Source organism: Excalfactoria chinensis, chromosome 4 (genome assembly GCF_039878825.1).
Source record: "Excalfactoria chinensis isolate bCotChi1 chromosome 4, bCotChi1.hap2, whole genome shotgun sequence".
Classification (NCBI taxonomy): Eukaryota; Metazoa; Chordata; class Aves; order Galliformes; family Phasianidae; genus Excalfactoria; species Excalfactoria chinensis.
Window position 1 is genome coordinate 74,996,642 of NC_092828.1, and position 16,433 is coordinate 75,013,074.

At 43.9% G+C, this 16,433-nt stretch overlaps 1 protein-coding gene across 8 annotated transcripts in view; it reads left to right on the forward strand.

Annotated features, from left to right (window-relative positions):
• ZNF185 (zinc finger protein 185 with LIM domain) overlaps positions 1-16,433 on the forward strand; it is a 44,179-nt gene that overhangs the window by 11,962 nt on the left and 15,784 nt on the right. For all 8 annotated transcript variants that reach the window (XM_072336767.1, XM_072336766.1, XM_072336771.1 and 5 more), the window contains exons 2-16: positions 1,486-1,562; positions 3,060-3,198; positions 3,764-3,823; positions 5,265-5,303; positions 5,967-6,041; positions 6,825-6,896; positions 7,587-7,667; positions 8,598-8,681; positions 9,687-9,725; positions 10,369-10,449; positions 11,907-11,981; positions 12,600-12,680; positions 13,046-13,114; positions 14,722-14,787; positions 16,325-16,369. In XM_072336767.1, the coding sequence (XP_072192868.1) occupies positions 1,538-1,562; positions 3,060-3,198; positions 3,764-3,823; positions 5,265-5,303; positions 5,967-6,041; positions 6,825-6,896; positions 7,587-7,667; positions 8,598-8,681; positions 9,687-9,725; positions 10,369-10,449; positions 11,907-11,981; positions 12,600-12,680; positions 13,046-13,114; positions 14,722-14,787; positions 16,325-16,369 (1,031 nt within the window). In that variant the 5' untranslated portion in view covers positions 1,486-1,537. The remainder of the gene's footprint in view (positions 1-1,485; positions 1,563-3,059; positions 3,199-3,763; positions 3,824-5,264; positions 5,304-5,966; positions 6,042-6,824; positions 6,897-7,586; positions 7,668-8,597; positions 8,682-9,686; positions 9,726-10,368; positions 10,450-11,906; positions 11,982-12,599; positions 12,681-13,045; positions 13,115-14,721; positions 14,788-16,324; positions 16,370-16,433) is intronic.

Genomic DNA, 16,433 nt, shown 5'->3' on the forward strand with positions numbered 1-16,433 from the left:
CTCTATGTGCAGGACTGAGATGCTGTGACTTTTTTAACCTCAGGTTGCAAGATTATACATCCTTTGGCTGCGCTCCTACAGACTGCAGCCAGGCTCTCTGCCTTTGGTGGAAATATACCTTAGTATTTAGAGGCTCTTCATGAAAACAACAGTGTTGTCCTAGATAATGTTTTTTCTCTAAATAGCAGGGACAACTAAATTTTGTGTGGGAAGAGGGATCTGGGAAGGCTAAGAAAAGGGGTGGGCCGTCAGCTCATGGTGGAAGCTGAATTAATGTTTGGGAGTGTTGGCAAAAGGCAGAGGGAGCCTAGGGGTAATAGCAGAGGGCTTGTTTTCCATCTGAGTGCAAACTGGATGAAGGGTGGATATGCAGGGAGCGAAGGCAGATCCTCAGCTGAGACAAGGCGATGGAGGAGGCTTTGCCAAGAAGCAACGCTATGAGATCATTCCTGATGGGCGTGTGGCTTTGCAGTAGTATTGCAGAGACAAGCCCACCAGCAGATAATAACAACCTAATTTTAGATTCACAGGCTCCCAAATAGGGTTGGGCATTTCTCTTAATGAACAGCATAGTCACTTAAGAATCCAGGTTCAGCAGATAGTTTTGGCCAGGAACAAATGGGGGAGAGGAAAAAACTTTAAAGGGTAAAGAAAAAAAGAAGCAACATTTCTGATTTTATTGTGCTTATTTATTTGGTTACTTGAAAGCAGCCAGGTGCTGAACTAACCTGGGCTCTGCTCAACCCCTGTGGGTCCATTTGGGGTCTGTGGGGTTTTTGTTTGTTTGTTTTTCGGGTGTTTTTTTTTTTTTGCTGTTGATGGTGGTGGTGGTTTTGTTTGTTTTTGTTTTGTTTTTGCTCTCTTTCATTTGCTTGTTTGTTTGCAAATGTTAAAACGCGTCTGTCTCCAAAGTTGTTCATCCAGGAGTTTCTCCTTGCTGCTTTGCTGTGGGCACTTCAAGGAGGGACTCAGCTGCCATTGGAGGCAGGAACTAACTTTTTCTCTTTTGAAAGAGTAAGGCATTCTCCCTGCTATTCTTTTATGGGGAATAATGGAACATGTCTGCCAACTGAAATAGCCCCTTTATTGTACTCCTGCTTGGTGAAAATGCCCTGATTCACCCAAACATCCTCAGCTTCTCTTACTTGTACAGATTCCAGAAGAGCTGTTCCACCTTAATCTCTCTAGACACCTTTGCTAAAGTTTCCTCCTCTGTTTTCCTCCCAGACCAGGAAGGCATTTATCTGTAGCAATCTTTCCATTTACTGGTATGGAGTACACATCCACTGAGTTTTTTTCTCCATCCTTGATGCTGAAGGTGCATGGCATGGGGAGAAGTTGCAACTCTGATATATGTGCCATGGTCTTTCCACACTCTAGGCTCTGTGGCTGTGACACTGCTGCGATGCTCCCTCTTCTACATGACTCCAAAACTGTTTATATGAGAACTACCAATCTGCTTCTCCCCCTTTTCATTTCTTCCAGAGGCCTGTTGTTTTCAAACAATAACTGAAGGGGAAAGGCACTTCTGAGAACCATGATGTCCCTGGCTGTCAGCAAAGGTAATTCCTTTCCCTGTCTCAAGCTATTGCGAATCTCTCCTCTGCTGTATTAGTAATACGCTCCTAATAACATCATATCAAAGAAGCATGAAAAATGCTCACAGAAGCTACAAGTTACTCTGTTTTCACCCAAGAACATGCCTAGGCCACAGAAATCTGCAGCAGATCTTGAGATTTACTTTTTAAGTGACGGGTTGTTACTGGATTTCTAGATGTCAGTAGAGGGGATGACATTTCCAAATCCATAGATAACCTGAAACAGTGAACAGAAGAATGGAAGTGCCTTGTTTATTACCATGGTACAGTAGACTTCCACATTTCATTACTAAGAAAAGCAGTCCTTCCTTTTCCAGATGTTCCACATAAAGAGTGTTACTGCTGGTCCCCAGACTGTCTGGGTATGGCTCTGTGTATCTCTGTCTTTGCTCCTGCTAATTCCACATGAGAAGGGATATTGCCTTCATCGGTATAACTGTTTTCCTTAATAGAAATCAGACGTGAATGCTTCTCCAAAAAGAACCCACCGCCACATCCCTATGACATAAGTTTTGAAGCACATGATCCTGTATCAATGATTAAACAATTTACTGCATGTCAGCTGACCAGTGATAACCATTTCTGTGCAGCCTTTTAGCCTACCATGAGCACAAGACCCTGAGACCTAGCTGTCCCTTACGTTATTTCATGTTTGCTGAAGGCTGAGAGTATACAGACAAGCAGTGTCTTGGCTGATACGAATTTAGTTGTAAAGCTGTAACAACTTGCTAGTGCTTCTAAACACCTGAGCTGTATGTCCACGTTCTATGAGGAGAGCAGGCCTGATGTTTTCAACACTCAGTTGAAAGCTGTTTTTCCTCACAAGAAAGTACTGAATGGGGAATTTCCCAGTTAAAATGTTTTACTTGTTGCTGTCATTACTGTTGTGTTTGTTGTTTTGTTTGTTTGTTTCCTTTTTAATTTAATAAGTTACATCCCTGCCATTCTCTGACAAGACACCAGAGAAAGCTGAGTTTATATGTTTCATGGCTTCTCCCCCAGCCATTGGCTCAGTTTCACGCTCCAGACTTATCATCCTCTCCCACAGACCAAAAAAAAAGCTCTTTGCTAGAGCTGATCTGATGGGAAATGCCAGAGGAAATGCATTGCCTTGTAAATATGTGATTAGGCCACCCACTGAATCTCTTTGGTTTCCCTGGAAGAAAATAACTCATTAATGTTAAACAGTCCCCAGAAAGAGGGAGATAAAAAACTCTCTGTAGAAGAGGCGACGCATCAGTAGAGCTGGGGTAAATCGATCCTGAATTTTGGATGACAGCTTGTTTTCATCTTTCATAGGAAGTAGCAAAAGACTCATAAAGTGTTTCAATCTCTGACTGATAGGGAGCCCGCGCTCTCTGCTGTCTAAGATTTGCCAGCAGCTCACCTGCTGACACTGAAGTTTTGCTCCTTCTCAACAGCCCTCCTCCTCTCTCCTTCCTTTCCCTCTGCCTCTTGTAGATCGTGTGATTACACCTACGGATGAAGACCGCAGGAGGATCATTAAACAGATGAAGGTTCGCACCACCTTGAAGGGAGATAAGAGCTGGATTCACCACCAGAATTCAGACTCTGAGGATGAAAAGAAGAGCAGCCCACTGTAAGTGCTGTCACTAAGGAATGCTTTCCAGGCCCCTTTCCTTCATCAGCATCCCTTGAGAGCTCTAGCTTGTCAGAGTAACACATGTTGAGCTAGTTTGTTGTGGGGTTCCTGTGATGCCAGGAAATGGCACTGCCCAAGGAAGCAGTGCTCCTGTTTCATTTTGGTACAGACTGGAGAGAAGCACTGAGAAATGGGATTTGCTGGGAGCTGTGAATCCAACAGCACATGCAGATTTGAAGTCTCAGGAGAACTCAGAGTTTCTGAGGCCAGGTTTTGTTTCACTGTCTCAGGAGTGATAAGCAAAAAGGCAGACCTTGATGGGAGGTTTTCAAGGGATGTAGAGCAGTCAGGTCTGCATCTCCCCCTGCAGCTCATGGGACCTGCAGCCATCCCTGCACCAAGGATGGCAGCAATCTGCAGCAGGATCTCTTCAGTTAGAAGTAAAATCAAGCTCCATACAGCTTTCTCTTGGCAGCTCTCTCAGAAAGCATCCTTGCCACATTTAACAACATAGATCAGGAAGAGCAGGAGTTAACTACGTGACTGTTTCTTCTGTACTCAGGTCTGGGAGAACTAGTGGGGGATCCACAGCCTCAGCACCTATTGCTATCCAGAGTGACAGGTAATTTGAGGGACTCATCCCATTGCTGCCTTTTTATCTCGTTGTGTCAGTGCATGTCTTCACTTGTTCTTCTTACTCTAATCCACTCACCTCTATGATTGTGTTGAAAAAATGTGGTTCTTGAGGAGAGCCTACATTGTTCAGTATGATGTCTCACCAACCATCACCTTGTACAGAGCATAGCTGAGGTCCTGCGAAGTCTAGATGGAGAGATGTGAGACTGGATGGACCAGTATCTTCACTGCAGAGAAACTGATGCTTGCAAGGCCATGATCCCAAAGCTTAATGGTGCACATCTACTCCTATTCTGGAGCAACATTTGTATACTCTAAGCCTGAAGGTTCCTCAGAGCAATAGAAGCTCTGTAATGGAACCGAATTCACTTCAGCTCCAGATCATGAGGACTTTTAAGGAACACATGAGCTTATAGCACTACCCTTTCGCTGTGCCAGAGGCTTTCGATCAAAGCTCAGTGCACAGGGAACCACTAGACAATGGGAATGAGACTGGATACAGACTGCTGGTGCCTGCTCTGAGGACACTGCAGAAACAAGAGCTTGGGGCTATGTTTAGAATTCATCATCCTTTAGCTTGCCCATCCAGAGAGCTCCAGAGCTCAGCTAAGCCTGCAGTGAGTTTGCATTTCTGTGTCTGAAGGCAATGGGATAAATTTGAGTTTGGCAGCCACCTTAAGCATGTGGTGATGTGCAGTGTAAACTTGCCTTCCTGCTGAGCTCTGACCTTATGGCTGAACCTGCTTGGAGCAGGTTAGACCAGAGACCTGCTGAGCTACCTTGCAACTGTATTGTCCTGAAGGCACATGGACAGGCAGGAAAAGAAAGGGGATTGCATTTGGGTAGGGATGGAAGGAGCCCGTCTGTGCCCTATTTGGTGGAACCAGGTCTTTGATGCTCATCTTGGTCCCCATCTTGATCTCAGGTGGACTTCTTCAAGTCAGCTTGAACCAAGTTTCTGGGACACTTCTGTCCTGATGGAAGAGCCCAGATCCCTGCCTGTTGGTAGCCCTTTATGTTATCTCCCTTGGAGTATGCTGCACTCGGCTTCTGAGGACAGACAGACAGAGCAATTAGTATGAAGCTGATGTCTTTCCTGTGATGAAGCAGCTAGAATCTGTACTTTGTTTTTCTCCATCTGTGTCATCAATTTGAGAACTTCATTATGAGCCAGAAAACTGTTAGCATGACTAACTTTAATTGGCTAATTCTAAGATTTCCTTTTCCACCTCTCTTAGATCTTGTCCTGAAAGTTATTCATTTTTTTAACAGAATCCTTCCAAGATCAGTTTGGTGCAGTAGCTAAGCTATCACACAAGGTCCATTTGGCTAGATTTTGGCTTGACAGCCATGCGGACATTTCTCTTTTATACCGGTGCTGCTTTTCCAGATGTTTCTTAATTCACTGATTTCTGTTCTTTGCACAGATCTCCTGCCTCCAAGCCTCAATCCGGTTACCTCATCAGGTTGGTATACAGAGTGGTAAGCAGCACTTGGGGTGGAGGGAAAGAACTATATCAGGATCAGCAAATATGAAAAATACTATTACCTATTGGTCTCTTCTGCCAGTTCAGAACACTGTAATGCTCACAGATGCGTGTTCTGTGATGAAGAGATAGTCCTGGATGTTTTGTTAACAGGTAATTGGATGGTAATGTTAACAGAAAATCAGATCTCTCCAGCATGATATAATGATCACACATGGGAAGATGATCATGCTGCAAAAATTTTCCGTAATCTTTATCGGGATCAGAACATCACTACTGATGGGACTTGTGCTCTTCAGCTTCCTCTCACGTGTAGCTTGTTGTATGCAGAGACCCTAATGTCCCACTTAGCTTAAACAGGTTGACAAGTCCTGTGATGCACACACACCCAAGTGTGTGCAAAAGCTGATTTTACTGTGTTGTGTAAGACCATAGAGTAGGAAGATGGAACTTCTCTCAGGATGACTCTCCCAGGAAAGCATCTTACAATTTTTTGGTATCCTGAGTCAACAGGTAGATGCTATTAGGCCTAAGAGTGGCTGCATGTCTCCTAATCTTAGCTTCAAACTTTCAATCTTTATCCTAATCTTAGCTCCAAACTCTTCCCTGAAAAACAATTTGAGTATGTCTGTTTTCTCACAGGGGAGTGTTCACAAAAACCATCGATAAGACTCCTTCTGTGCCAAATCCTCCATCTTCTAAGGCGGCACAGAAGAGGTATGTATATCTTCCAGTTCTTAATGAAAATGAACTTCTAAATACTGTACATATTTTGAGTGACCCTTTTACTTTGGCTGGTGCTTGTGAGCTTCTTTAAATCACCATATAATGCTGAAAGACGGGGCTTTTGATTTAGCAGCTCTACTCGGAACATGGGAACAAGACAAGACATCAAACTCTGTATTTTCCCCACCGAAGCATAGGATAGCAGCTGACTATGAAACTACTCATGGATTTGGGTTGAATTTGGTTTGGGTGGGGCATAAATCACAAGGAAGCCTATCAAGGCTGTGACATTCATTTTGATGTTTTTAACGTGGTTTTTTTTGTGTTGTTTTTTTTCCTTTTGAAACCTGTTTCTGGGGAGACACTTACATTTTAGTGTAGAAAGATCTAAGCATGGCTCTGATCTGGACAAATGTGTTGTATGTCAGATGAAACTTTTTGAATTCCCCCTTTCTCCCTGTTTTGCTTCAGCTGGGGAGAAGAATAATGCTGCAAAGTGTCTTTCCTCCTTCTCCCTTTCTAATCCTGGGATAGAGTAGCATCATCTCACAGACGAGTATACCCATACTTGCTTTGACAACTCAATGGCCCTGGAAAATCAAAATAGACTTCAAATCCTAATCCAAGACCATGGAAAGAATTCTGCCCCTAAATTCAGGGGGTGGATACTAAGGATCACTGTTTTTCTTCATCTTGTGGAGAATGGGGAGAGGGTGAAAGAGGATGAGAGCTCAGGAGGGTCATATTAACCATTGTGATTTCTGCCGTCTGCAGCACTGCCATGAAAGGACCCAGTTCGTGCCATTCTTCTGGCTACAGGATGACAACTGAGGATTACAAGAAATTGTGAGTGTGCAAAGAAGACCGGTGCCTTCTGCACATGTGCAGGCTCAGCAGCACCCGAGCCTCAGCAACAAAGCCACCCACACATGGGTGCTCAGTCAGGCATGGCTTCATCATCTGGGTGCTGCGTAGAGAGCTATCATTGGAAACTTAAGCATTTTTCAACGTTACCTCCAGGTCTGTGTGGGCTGTAAGGCATTCCTTGACCTGGTAGTAGTCTCTGTATGGAGCAAATTTTACCACTTGGTAGTAATTAAGGCAGAAACGGTAGGATGCAACCTGGGGACTAGGGTTGCCGCATTGCTGGCTTTTATGAAACCAGAGGAAAGGGGAAGCCTCATGGCAGAACAGCACTCACGACATTTCATTCACAACATTTAACATCAGGGACTGTAGCTGTACTCTGAAATGCAGCTGAGCATTTATCAACCTGTAGTCTTAAAACCCTCTAGTCTTAAAACACCTCCACTAATAAAACAAAATCCTATGAGGACATGTGTACCCTAATTCAGCTGAAAAATACAAGTGTCTTCCCACTCATATGCAACATTTCCAGGGCCTGAGCCTGTTTCCACATACCCTGCCCTTGGATTTACCTCAAGTGTTGTTGGTTGTTTGTTTGTTTTCTTGTACTGCAACATTCTACACAGGCAGTTTCCTTACTCTGGCTCTCCTCTTCCTTTTCTATTTCAGAGCTCCCTATAATGTCAAACAAAAATCAGTGGACTTGGATGAGAAGGATGTGCCTTTTAGTCCAGATGAACACAAAAAGAGGTATGCCTTCCAGGTAACCACCTTTTTCTTGCAAGGGGCAGTGACAAGTGGACTTACTTCAGATTAACTGTCCTTAAATGGGAGGGTCAGGTCAATGATGATTATAGCTAAGCCATTAGGGCTGATTGCAATAAAATAATAAGCAGATATTTCTACAGAGAGCACATCAATGCCCACAGGCGACTGCACTCCCAACAAAATATAATTAAGAGCCTGACGTGATTCAACCTGACAGCATACCCCAATTAATTTGGTAGCTGGAAATGGGTTGTGGAATCCATCAGCTCCATAGTGTCTATGTGAAACGATAGAGATGCACAAATAGCCTGGAAGTAAAGAGAGGAGTCCTCCTGCTGCTGTCTACGCTTGTGTCTTTGAGGCTGGGCCACCTGGGGACTTGTATCTAAGTCCAGATCTAGATGAGTGCCTTGTTCTCACACCAGGAGTAGGATAAGTTTTGTTCCCGTAGCAGGTCTGCATTTGTATATTTTGTTTCTTAAGTTGCTTTTTCTCATATGCAAGTCTTCTACAGTGAAACTTGGTAATCTGACCAGTGGTGATGAACTAATAAAAATCCTTTCATTTTGGACTTTCCCCCTTGATACATTTGGTGGTACTGGTGTTTGCATTAACATGTGCATCTATGTAGCATATCAGCCACAAAGCTGCTATCCCATTTTTGTCCTGCAGTATGCAATATCAGCACCATCCAGGTCTTGAGGAGGAGAGTTCTCTGCTGTCCTGATATAGAAGTAAAGATGCTGTTTCTTCTCTTCACCCTGGCTGGGTTTCAGGAGATTTTTAGAGTCTTGGGAGTTCTGTCAGATTTAGGACAAGTCTCCACTGGGTTGTTCATCTATTGCATCTTAAGGCTGCACCCAGCAGCGCCTAACAGCATGAGCAGAATGTGACCTTTTCCTTCCTTTCCAGGACAGAGGCGGCCAACAGTGTCCTGAGGCGCACTGCCAGCAGGGAACGTGCTTACGTCCTCTCAGCAGCTAAGAAAAGCAGTGGGTGAGTTTTCCTCATAGAAGTATGGGGAAAGAAGCGGGGAAGGGGCTACTGGCAACGGTCTGATGAGGGTAGCAGTCTGATCTAAAGACTCACTGGAGATATTGGGTATCTCCCAAGTAAGTGGAGGAAACTTTGCTGCTCTCTTTGTGGAAGTACCAAGGTTATTTGCAAGCATCTGCAGAACTGGGAAAGTCTAGGAATCTTGAGGAGCCTCCCCTGCTGACAGGAATACAGTTTCAGCAGGAGAAAAAACTGTGATAGTCTCTAATTCTCTGGGACCCACAGTTAAGACCCAGATTGTCAGTCACTTTCTAATATCAGTCTCTCTAGTTTCACTGCAGGACATACTTGCAAGGTAGGGGGAGATTAGAGCAAATACAGCCCATCAGTGGAAACCACATCCAAATTGGGTTACCTTTTTGGTACGGTCTGTCTCTATGTTGTGTTTGAGTGATACTTAGATTTACAAGATCCTGACTTTAATTTCAGCTTCAAAATAATTCTTTTTGGCATAAAACAAAACACCAAAAACTTAACAAACGTGGGTATGTAAGAATAGAATGAATGATGTCTGGGAGCTGCTGTTCAAGGCTGTGTTGTCCTTCTCTTTCCTGGGAGGAAATATACAGATTTCCTCTAACCTCTGAGGAACTGTGCTAGTGACTTTTTTTTTTTGCAGCTTGCTTTCACTGTAGATCTTCTTCCTCCTGACCTAACTCAGTGTGATGGAACAAGGCACCAGTAGTGTGGGAGGAAGCAGGGAGGGATATGCCAGAAGCATTTGACTGTGCTGAGAATGGGAGGAGTGGCTGGGTAGGATTTATAAGGACACTGAGGGAGTTTGAACTGGCTGCTGTTTTTTCTGGTGCATCAAGTATTTGTGGTCTGGAGAGAGGCACTCACTGTCAGCCCTGCCTTTGCACCCTATAGATCAGTGACCACTCCTGCATAAGGTGTGTCTTTCCCTCCAAATTTCTAAGCACTGCCTTTATGCTTCCCTTACAGAAGCCCGACACAAGAATTCCCACCCTTGTTTGCCAAGAGGTAGGTCACTGACCCCTGCTCTAGCAATACTGCTGGGGCTGTGTGCCTGCTATGCCAGGGTTGCTGTTAAATGCTGGGATAGGAGATACCAATGTGTTTCAAAGCAGAGGAGGGACAGTTAGTGTAAAGAGGATGCTTAGGAATGAATCACACTGGATTTTGAGAGTTCACATTATTATGAACAATGAGAATATGTGATGATACTTTGGTTTGTGGGCAACCTGAAATGAGGAGGGATTGTATCGATTCATCCATTGCCTTTCTTCTTCCAGAGAAGTCTGGTTCCAACCAGCAATGCCAACATTCTTTAGGTGTTTAATTTCTGAAGCACTTGGTACCATCAGGAAATGATATCTAAGCCATTTTCTGGAACTTAAAATGTTCAGCTGATGCTATTTGTAAAGTGACTGTGAACAGAAAAAATGACACTGATTTTGGCTTCAGATCTTACTTCATTCAGCCATTTCAGATGCTCAGCAATAACAGCACAGAGCAAAAAGGACAGGAAAAATGTACCTCTGAGGGAAACAGAAAACGTAGCTTAAGGGAAAGCTAAAGTAAACTGCCTGGAGTAGCTAGTAGTGGAGAATGGGAAATTGTGCTATATGTAATATTTTTCACTTCCACCTCCCCCCTCTGGAAGAATTGAGATAGAAGAAGAAGGACAGCAGAGGAGGAATCCGACTGTGTCTGATTCACGCAAGTTTACAGCAGATGACAACAGGTATTGACCTCATTCTGGGGAGGTGTGGTGATTGTCCTTGATTTTTGGGTACAGTGACTTTCCATCTTTCCATTTAGCTGGAGGTTTTTCAGAAGACTTCACATTAAGTCCTTGTTGCCTCTTTCTTGCAGAAAGAGAACAACTGAAAAGGAAAAATGAGTAGCATAAGCTACACTGTGTTGCATGATATAAACTTGCCACTGAGCCCCTCTCCCTATCACACACCACAGCAGTCGGCCTTGTCTTCACAAGGTGCTCATATGCCACAGGAATAAGCCTGAGAGCAGTTCTGGAGAGACAACGTGCAAGAAGAGTCAGGACAGGTTTAGATGAGCTCACCTACCCATCAAGGAGCCATCAGATAGTAATGATTTTCTTGTACTAGCAGACTTGGCTGTGTGAACTGACCCCATCACCTAGACATGAAGTACTCAATATCTCATTATTTCCAGTCCCCTGAGCCAGCTCTCTGCTTTTGTTAGACTTTAGATTTAATTATTCTACCTTGATAGCAACAGATAGGTGTGACTTGGGAGGTTTGAGAAGTTCATTATCTTTAAATTGATCTCTGCTTTCATGGTAAAAGTTAGCCTCATTTCAAGCTCCCAGCCCCTACCACAGGCTACTGTGGAGCTGTGGAAGACAGACCGAGGCATTCCTGCAGTGGTCTGAAAAACCTGGGATTAAGCTGTCTTTGATGTAAAGAAGCAGCAGTAATATTCTCTGCTAGTCCGCACTGGTCAGAAGCCACTGATGTGTGGGGCTGAGACCTATGTGGAGGTGGCAGTGTTAGTCCTAGGAAGGAAAATATTCTTCTGTTTTCAAGCAGATTCATTTAATTTGGAATTAAGCTCTATGTTTGAGCTGTGAAGGGTGGCTTGAAGCCAAGCAGCAGCATTATTAGCTTCTCTGCCACTCTAGTCCTTGGTGGGCCCAGCAGGGACTCCAATAGATGCGGCCTTTCTTTCTTTCAGCCTGTAGTGCTTTGTTTTCAGGGTGAAGGAGATGCCTCATGAATTTTGGTGGTCATTTTGTACCACTGTGGTTTGAGGCAGGGTTGAGATGCACTTACCCAACCTCGCTCACAGTTATGCACATAGAGTTAACGCAGTTTTGTAAATGCACTGAGCATTAACCTATACATTTGTGTAAACTGTTGTGGGTTGTTTTTTTTTTTGGTACAAGTTCAAATACTGTGGACAGAAACAGCCCCAACTGTGCTAGACAGGAAAAGTCAGTTTTTAGACAGAGCATTTCAGCAAAATGGCTATTAGTTGCATCAGTGCAACAGTGCTCAGGGACAGCTGTGTGTGAGTCCTTACACATCAGGATTTGTTCTCTAACTACCTCAGAGGCCATCACCAGAGCTGTGGGCCAGCAAGCAGGATGGTGACTAAAAGATACTCTGTTTTTAATGGTTTGTTACTTGTGGGGTTTGTTTGTTTTCGTTCTGTCAGTACCAATGGGCTAAAAAAACCCACAGTCGGGCCTTCCTGGAATGCAGCAAAGACAACAGCGGTGTCGCCCACCAGGTGAGTGTTACAGCACAGCCAGGATGCCTTGGACATCTTTTGGTGCAGTATCAGCTCGTACGTAGCTTAGAATCAAAGACTTCTGTTGTCACACCTCTAGGAGGTGAAATGAAGCCAATTTGTCAGCCTTGTACATGGAAGACTTTTGAAACAGCTGTGTGAACCTACAAAGGTTTTCTGTCTGAAATCCGTGCTGTGTCTCGAAAGAATCTGACAGTTTGATGTAAGAGCTCAAAACGTGAGGAAAAGAACCACCAAACTCTTTCTTGCTAAACGTGTGGTGGAATAATTTTCAGCTGCCTTCAACTCTGTTTGATTGAATTCAGAGTATAGTATAAAAAGAAATGTTAGAATGTTTTTCCACAGTACTGCAAACTGCATTGGTCACTGACCTTGTGGGTTTTTGTTTGTTTTTTTTTTTCCCTGTGTACCATTGGCAGACAAAGTTGCTTCTGATAAGACTGCTTCTAAAGTGGATGTACTGGAAGCGGTGATGTTTGTTTTAACTTTGGTTTATTTGCTGAAAGGGACACTTCTGCACAAGATAACTTTGGCCAGCTGCAAGGGGGAGCTGGTTTGTTCGGGAAAGACAGCTGCTTTCCTTGTTTTCTCTTGCAGCGCTGAAATAGGCACTAAGAGCCAAACAAACACAACCTTAAGGGAAACTTCAGAGAAAATTTCCACGTATGCTGAAATCAGGTAGGTCTGATGGCTCTGAATCCTCCTAAAGCTCCACTAATGGTAGCAAGAGGCTTGCTGCCCTGGAGAGATTGATCCTATAGCATAGGAACTCTAAGAATGCAGTGTGTTATGAAAGCATCAACAACCTGGGAGAAAACATACCCAGACAAAAGCTTGTGGGCCTCCCACAGCTCAAACATCACCTGGTTCTTTCTGATGAGAATGAGTCCAAAATGTACAGACCTTTCTATCTCCTAAACTGATCGTGCTTTTATTTCAGTCCAGTCCCCACACTGTCCTTATCGCTGTACCATGGAGTTCCTGTGCCTCACATTCTGTTCCCACATCTCCTTATCTAATTGTTTTTGCTGTTTTGCTTGCAGAAATGGTGAAAGCAGACAAACTCCTAATGGGAACTCTTCCCTGGAAACTGTGCCACAGCATGAGGATGGGTAAGAAGTTGAGAAAGGCTACTCTGTGTTGCTGAACATAAGGCATAACCCTGTTTTTTGCTTAAGATATGTTATATACCTGCTAGTGGTCTCAAACAGATGGGATCTCTGCAGTCATGGTCCTAGGCTGCTCTCCAAGAGCATCTGTTGGCTAGGCTGAAACTTGTCAGTTTTTTTCTGTTCCTTCTCAGCCTCCCCCAAGGATTCTCCTCTATGGCTCAGTCCCTAAAGGACCTGCTTTGCACATTTGTCACTGTTTCAGTTGTCCTCACACCGCCTTCCCCTGAGGAGTTCCTTCCACCTTCAAGGGTTGCTTATTAATGTATGTCACTGGTGACTTCCAACACTGGTTCTGGTTCTCTGCACCTTGTAGAAAGTCTGCAGGGGTGACTGAACAATGGGAAAGTGCAAAGAGCTCTGTAATATGGGTGTGAGTCAAAGAAAACTGGAAGGCGTGGATACAAGTGGACATGTCAAGGGACAGAGCTCTGATGCTATGTAGCTGCACAGAAATCCACATATTAGGGTATTTATTCTGATTATTATAACGGTAAAATGGCAGAGAAGTCTGAGGGGGCCTCCAAAGGGAAAGCAGTGACAGATGAATGCAGCCTAGCTATAGGTGGAAAGTATCTCATCCAGTAGGCATGCTGCAAACTGGCTGCTGCTGGCTAAACTATGCTGAGATATACCCTGAGCAGAAGACAGCATCCTGTATGGTGTCATTTGGTTGCCCCTTTGAGGATGAGATAGTTCCTTTCTGGGGAACAGCAAGAGGTGTTTCTGAGATACATCCCATATTAGCAGGGCTCTTTTTGTTCCCAGCGTTGCCACACTGACTTTTTGGCTGTGTCAAGATTGTTCTTCTTAAACATCTGTAGGAAGCCTGGATCTACCAAATGAGTTTGTGCAGCATGCACAGTTAATTACAGTTCGCTTTCCATCCCTATCAGTGAAGACAGAGCTAGAAATCTTCCCAGCTTAATATCCTGGTGAAAAAAAGTCTCGTGTGCTTGAGAAAAGGTACAGTCTGGTAGAGACTATATTGATCATTCAGCTGAGGCCCATAAATATATCCTTGTATGTCATTGCAGGAACAGCCTGACTACAATGCACTCATTGTGCTTAGGGTCATTTGGGTCACGTAGCTTCTCCTAATTGTGCGTCAGTCTCCCAGAGAAATTAGAGGATTCCTCATTACTTAAGCCACCTAAAATTGGAGAGAAAATAATTGGCGGGGAGGGAAACATGCACAGCCTGACAGGTCTGGGGAGTGAATGATGGGGGTAGTTGGGCACAACAAAGAGGTGCAGCTGGTGGACCTTGCAGGAAGGCCTCTCTGGCCCAGGAGTAGAGAGCATCTGTTGTAGGGCACTTTTATCTGAGCAAAGGGTTTATCAGTTCCTCACTCCAGGGAGCAGCACATCTCTCTAAGCAACCCATGACCTGCAGTCAGGTCCACAGCACACAAAAGGTTGGTTCTCCCTATCCTGGTGTATTGGGCTAGCCCCATTCTGTGCTTGTCCAAACTAAACGTTAGCAGACTGTCCTATGGTCATATAACGTAAGACACTGGTCATCTCTTACTGGCATTTTTCTTTTTCTAGTGACAAAAAGTCTGAGCCATTCTCATGGGATAAACCTGGAGCAACTGCAGTTTCCACAAATGGAAGGTAAAGTCAGTGTGAAATTCCTTTATTGACTTCACTACTGTGTAGATAATAAACTGCTCCACTTCAGCTGCCTGGAAGCTCTGAATGGATATTTACTGATGGGAAAGCACAATTCAATCTGTGCTTTGCAGAGCTGCAGTAGTTTCTCTTAACATTTTATTTGAGGAGAGCTAAAATGAGAACATTATCTTTTTACAGGCAATTGCTTGATATTGTTCCAGTTCTTAGCTTAGCTTCTATTACACAGGGAAAATATAACTTTTCTGTGTCGTTTCTGCATTTTCTGGATTTATTCCCAAATGCAGACCGATTAAATTTTATTTATTTATTACGATATAGAGAGCTTCACGTCTAAGACAACTCCAGGCCTCCACCTATCTACTCATTTTTACAACAAGGTTCTCCTTAGAAAAGATAAAGGCTAGAAACCCCCATTTCCTTTAAAGTGTCTGGAAAAAGGTTCAGTTGCTAGGAAAAGTTGTGTGCTGACTCTAAGGTGTTGTAAAAACTAGTTAAAGATCCCATAATTACAGGTGCATTTGTTGTCTCCAAGTGCAGTCCATTGTCACTGCTCTGCTTGCCTTTTGTGTGCATGAGAATCATCACCTGTTCCCCCTTATTGGGAACCATCCTTGGCAGAATCCTGATCCTTCCTGTGGGCACCAGTATTTTTGGCATCCAAAGTAGCTGATAGCCAGTGTTGCTCCTTTACTGGGACCCCACACTGCTGCTGTGCACCACTGTATCCTGGACATGGAAGGTCTTCTTTGGGAAATAATGGTTTAATTTGGTCCAGAAATCAATGCAAGTACAAAGGTACTTCTCAGACATCTGCTGAAGGTGACTGAAACAACCCAGTTCCTTCCTGTTCTGTGGCAATAAGACAGTTTATTTTACAACTTTTCTAGAGAGCCTGACCGCTACTGGAAGGGGAAAGATATAAATTAGATTCTCAACTTAACAAAGTTGCAAATGCAAAGAGCTGTGTTTCTGTCCAGCCTGGCACAGTGGAATTGAAGGAGGAAGGCTGCTATCGCTGTGGCATTCGGAAGAGAAGTTCAGTCAGAGCTGTTCATCCATCTGCTCTATCGGTGCTCACAGCCATGAAAGAAGGAACACACAATTTAGGATCAGACACCTGTAGTTCCCTATTTTGTCAACTCCCTTGAGGCAAAACAGAGGACATAAGGGCTGTTCCTTCCCTTCTGTGTGTGAAAATAGAAGTGCCTGTGTTGCAGCTGTGGCCTGCGGGACATCCCACTGATTTTGGAAGAGTCCTGGCTTGAATTTCTAGGTGACTCAATACCACTAGCATCTGTCACGTTGATGATTTTCAGAGTTACTAACTGCTTCTTGCACTGTGAATTTCCCCTAAGTTTCTGGCCATTTTACCTGTAGAAATACACTTAGGACTGTCCCTGGGAAGTCTTAGGGATTTTATTCTCTCTCCTTCTTTAAATGCATAAGAAAATAATTGCAGATTGTTACCCAAATCAAAACAAGGATGCTTTCTGAAGCTGTTTGATCTCCTTTTCAGTTACTCTGAACACACAGAAGCCAACAATGGATTTTACCTACCGAGGTAAGTGTAAAGAAGATGAGCAGTGTAAAATGCACATATATTTTCCTAGTTTGAAGTGGAAACG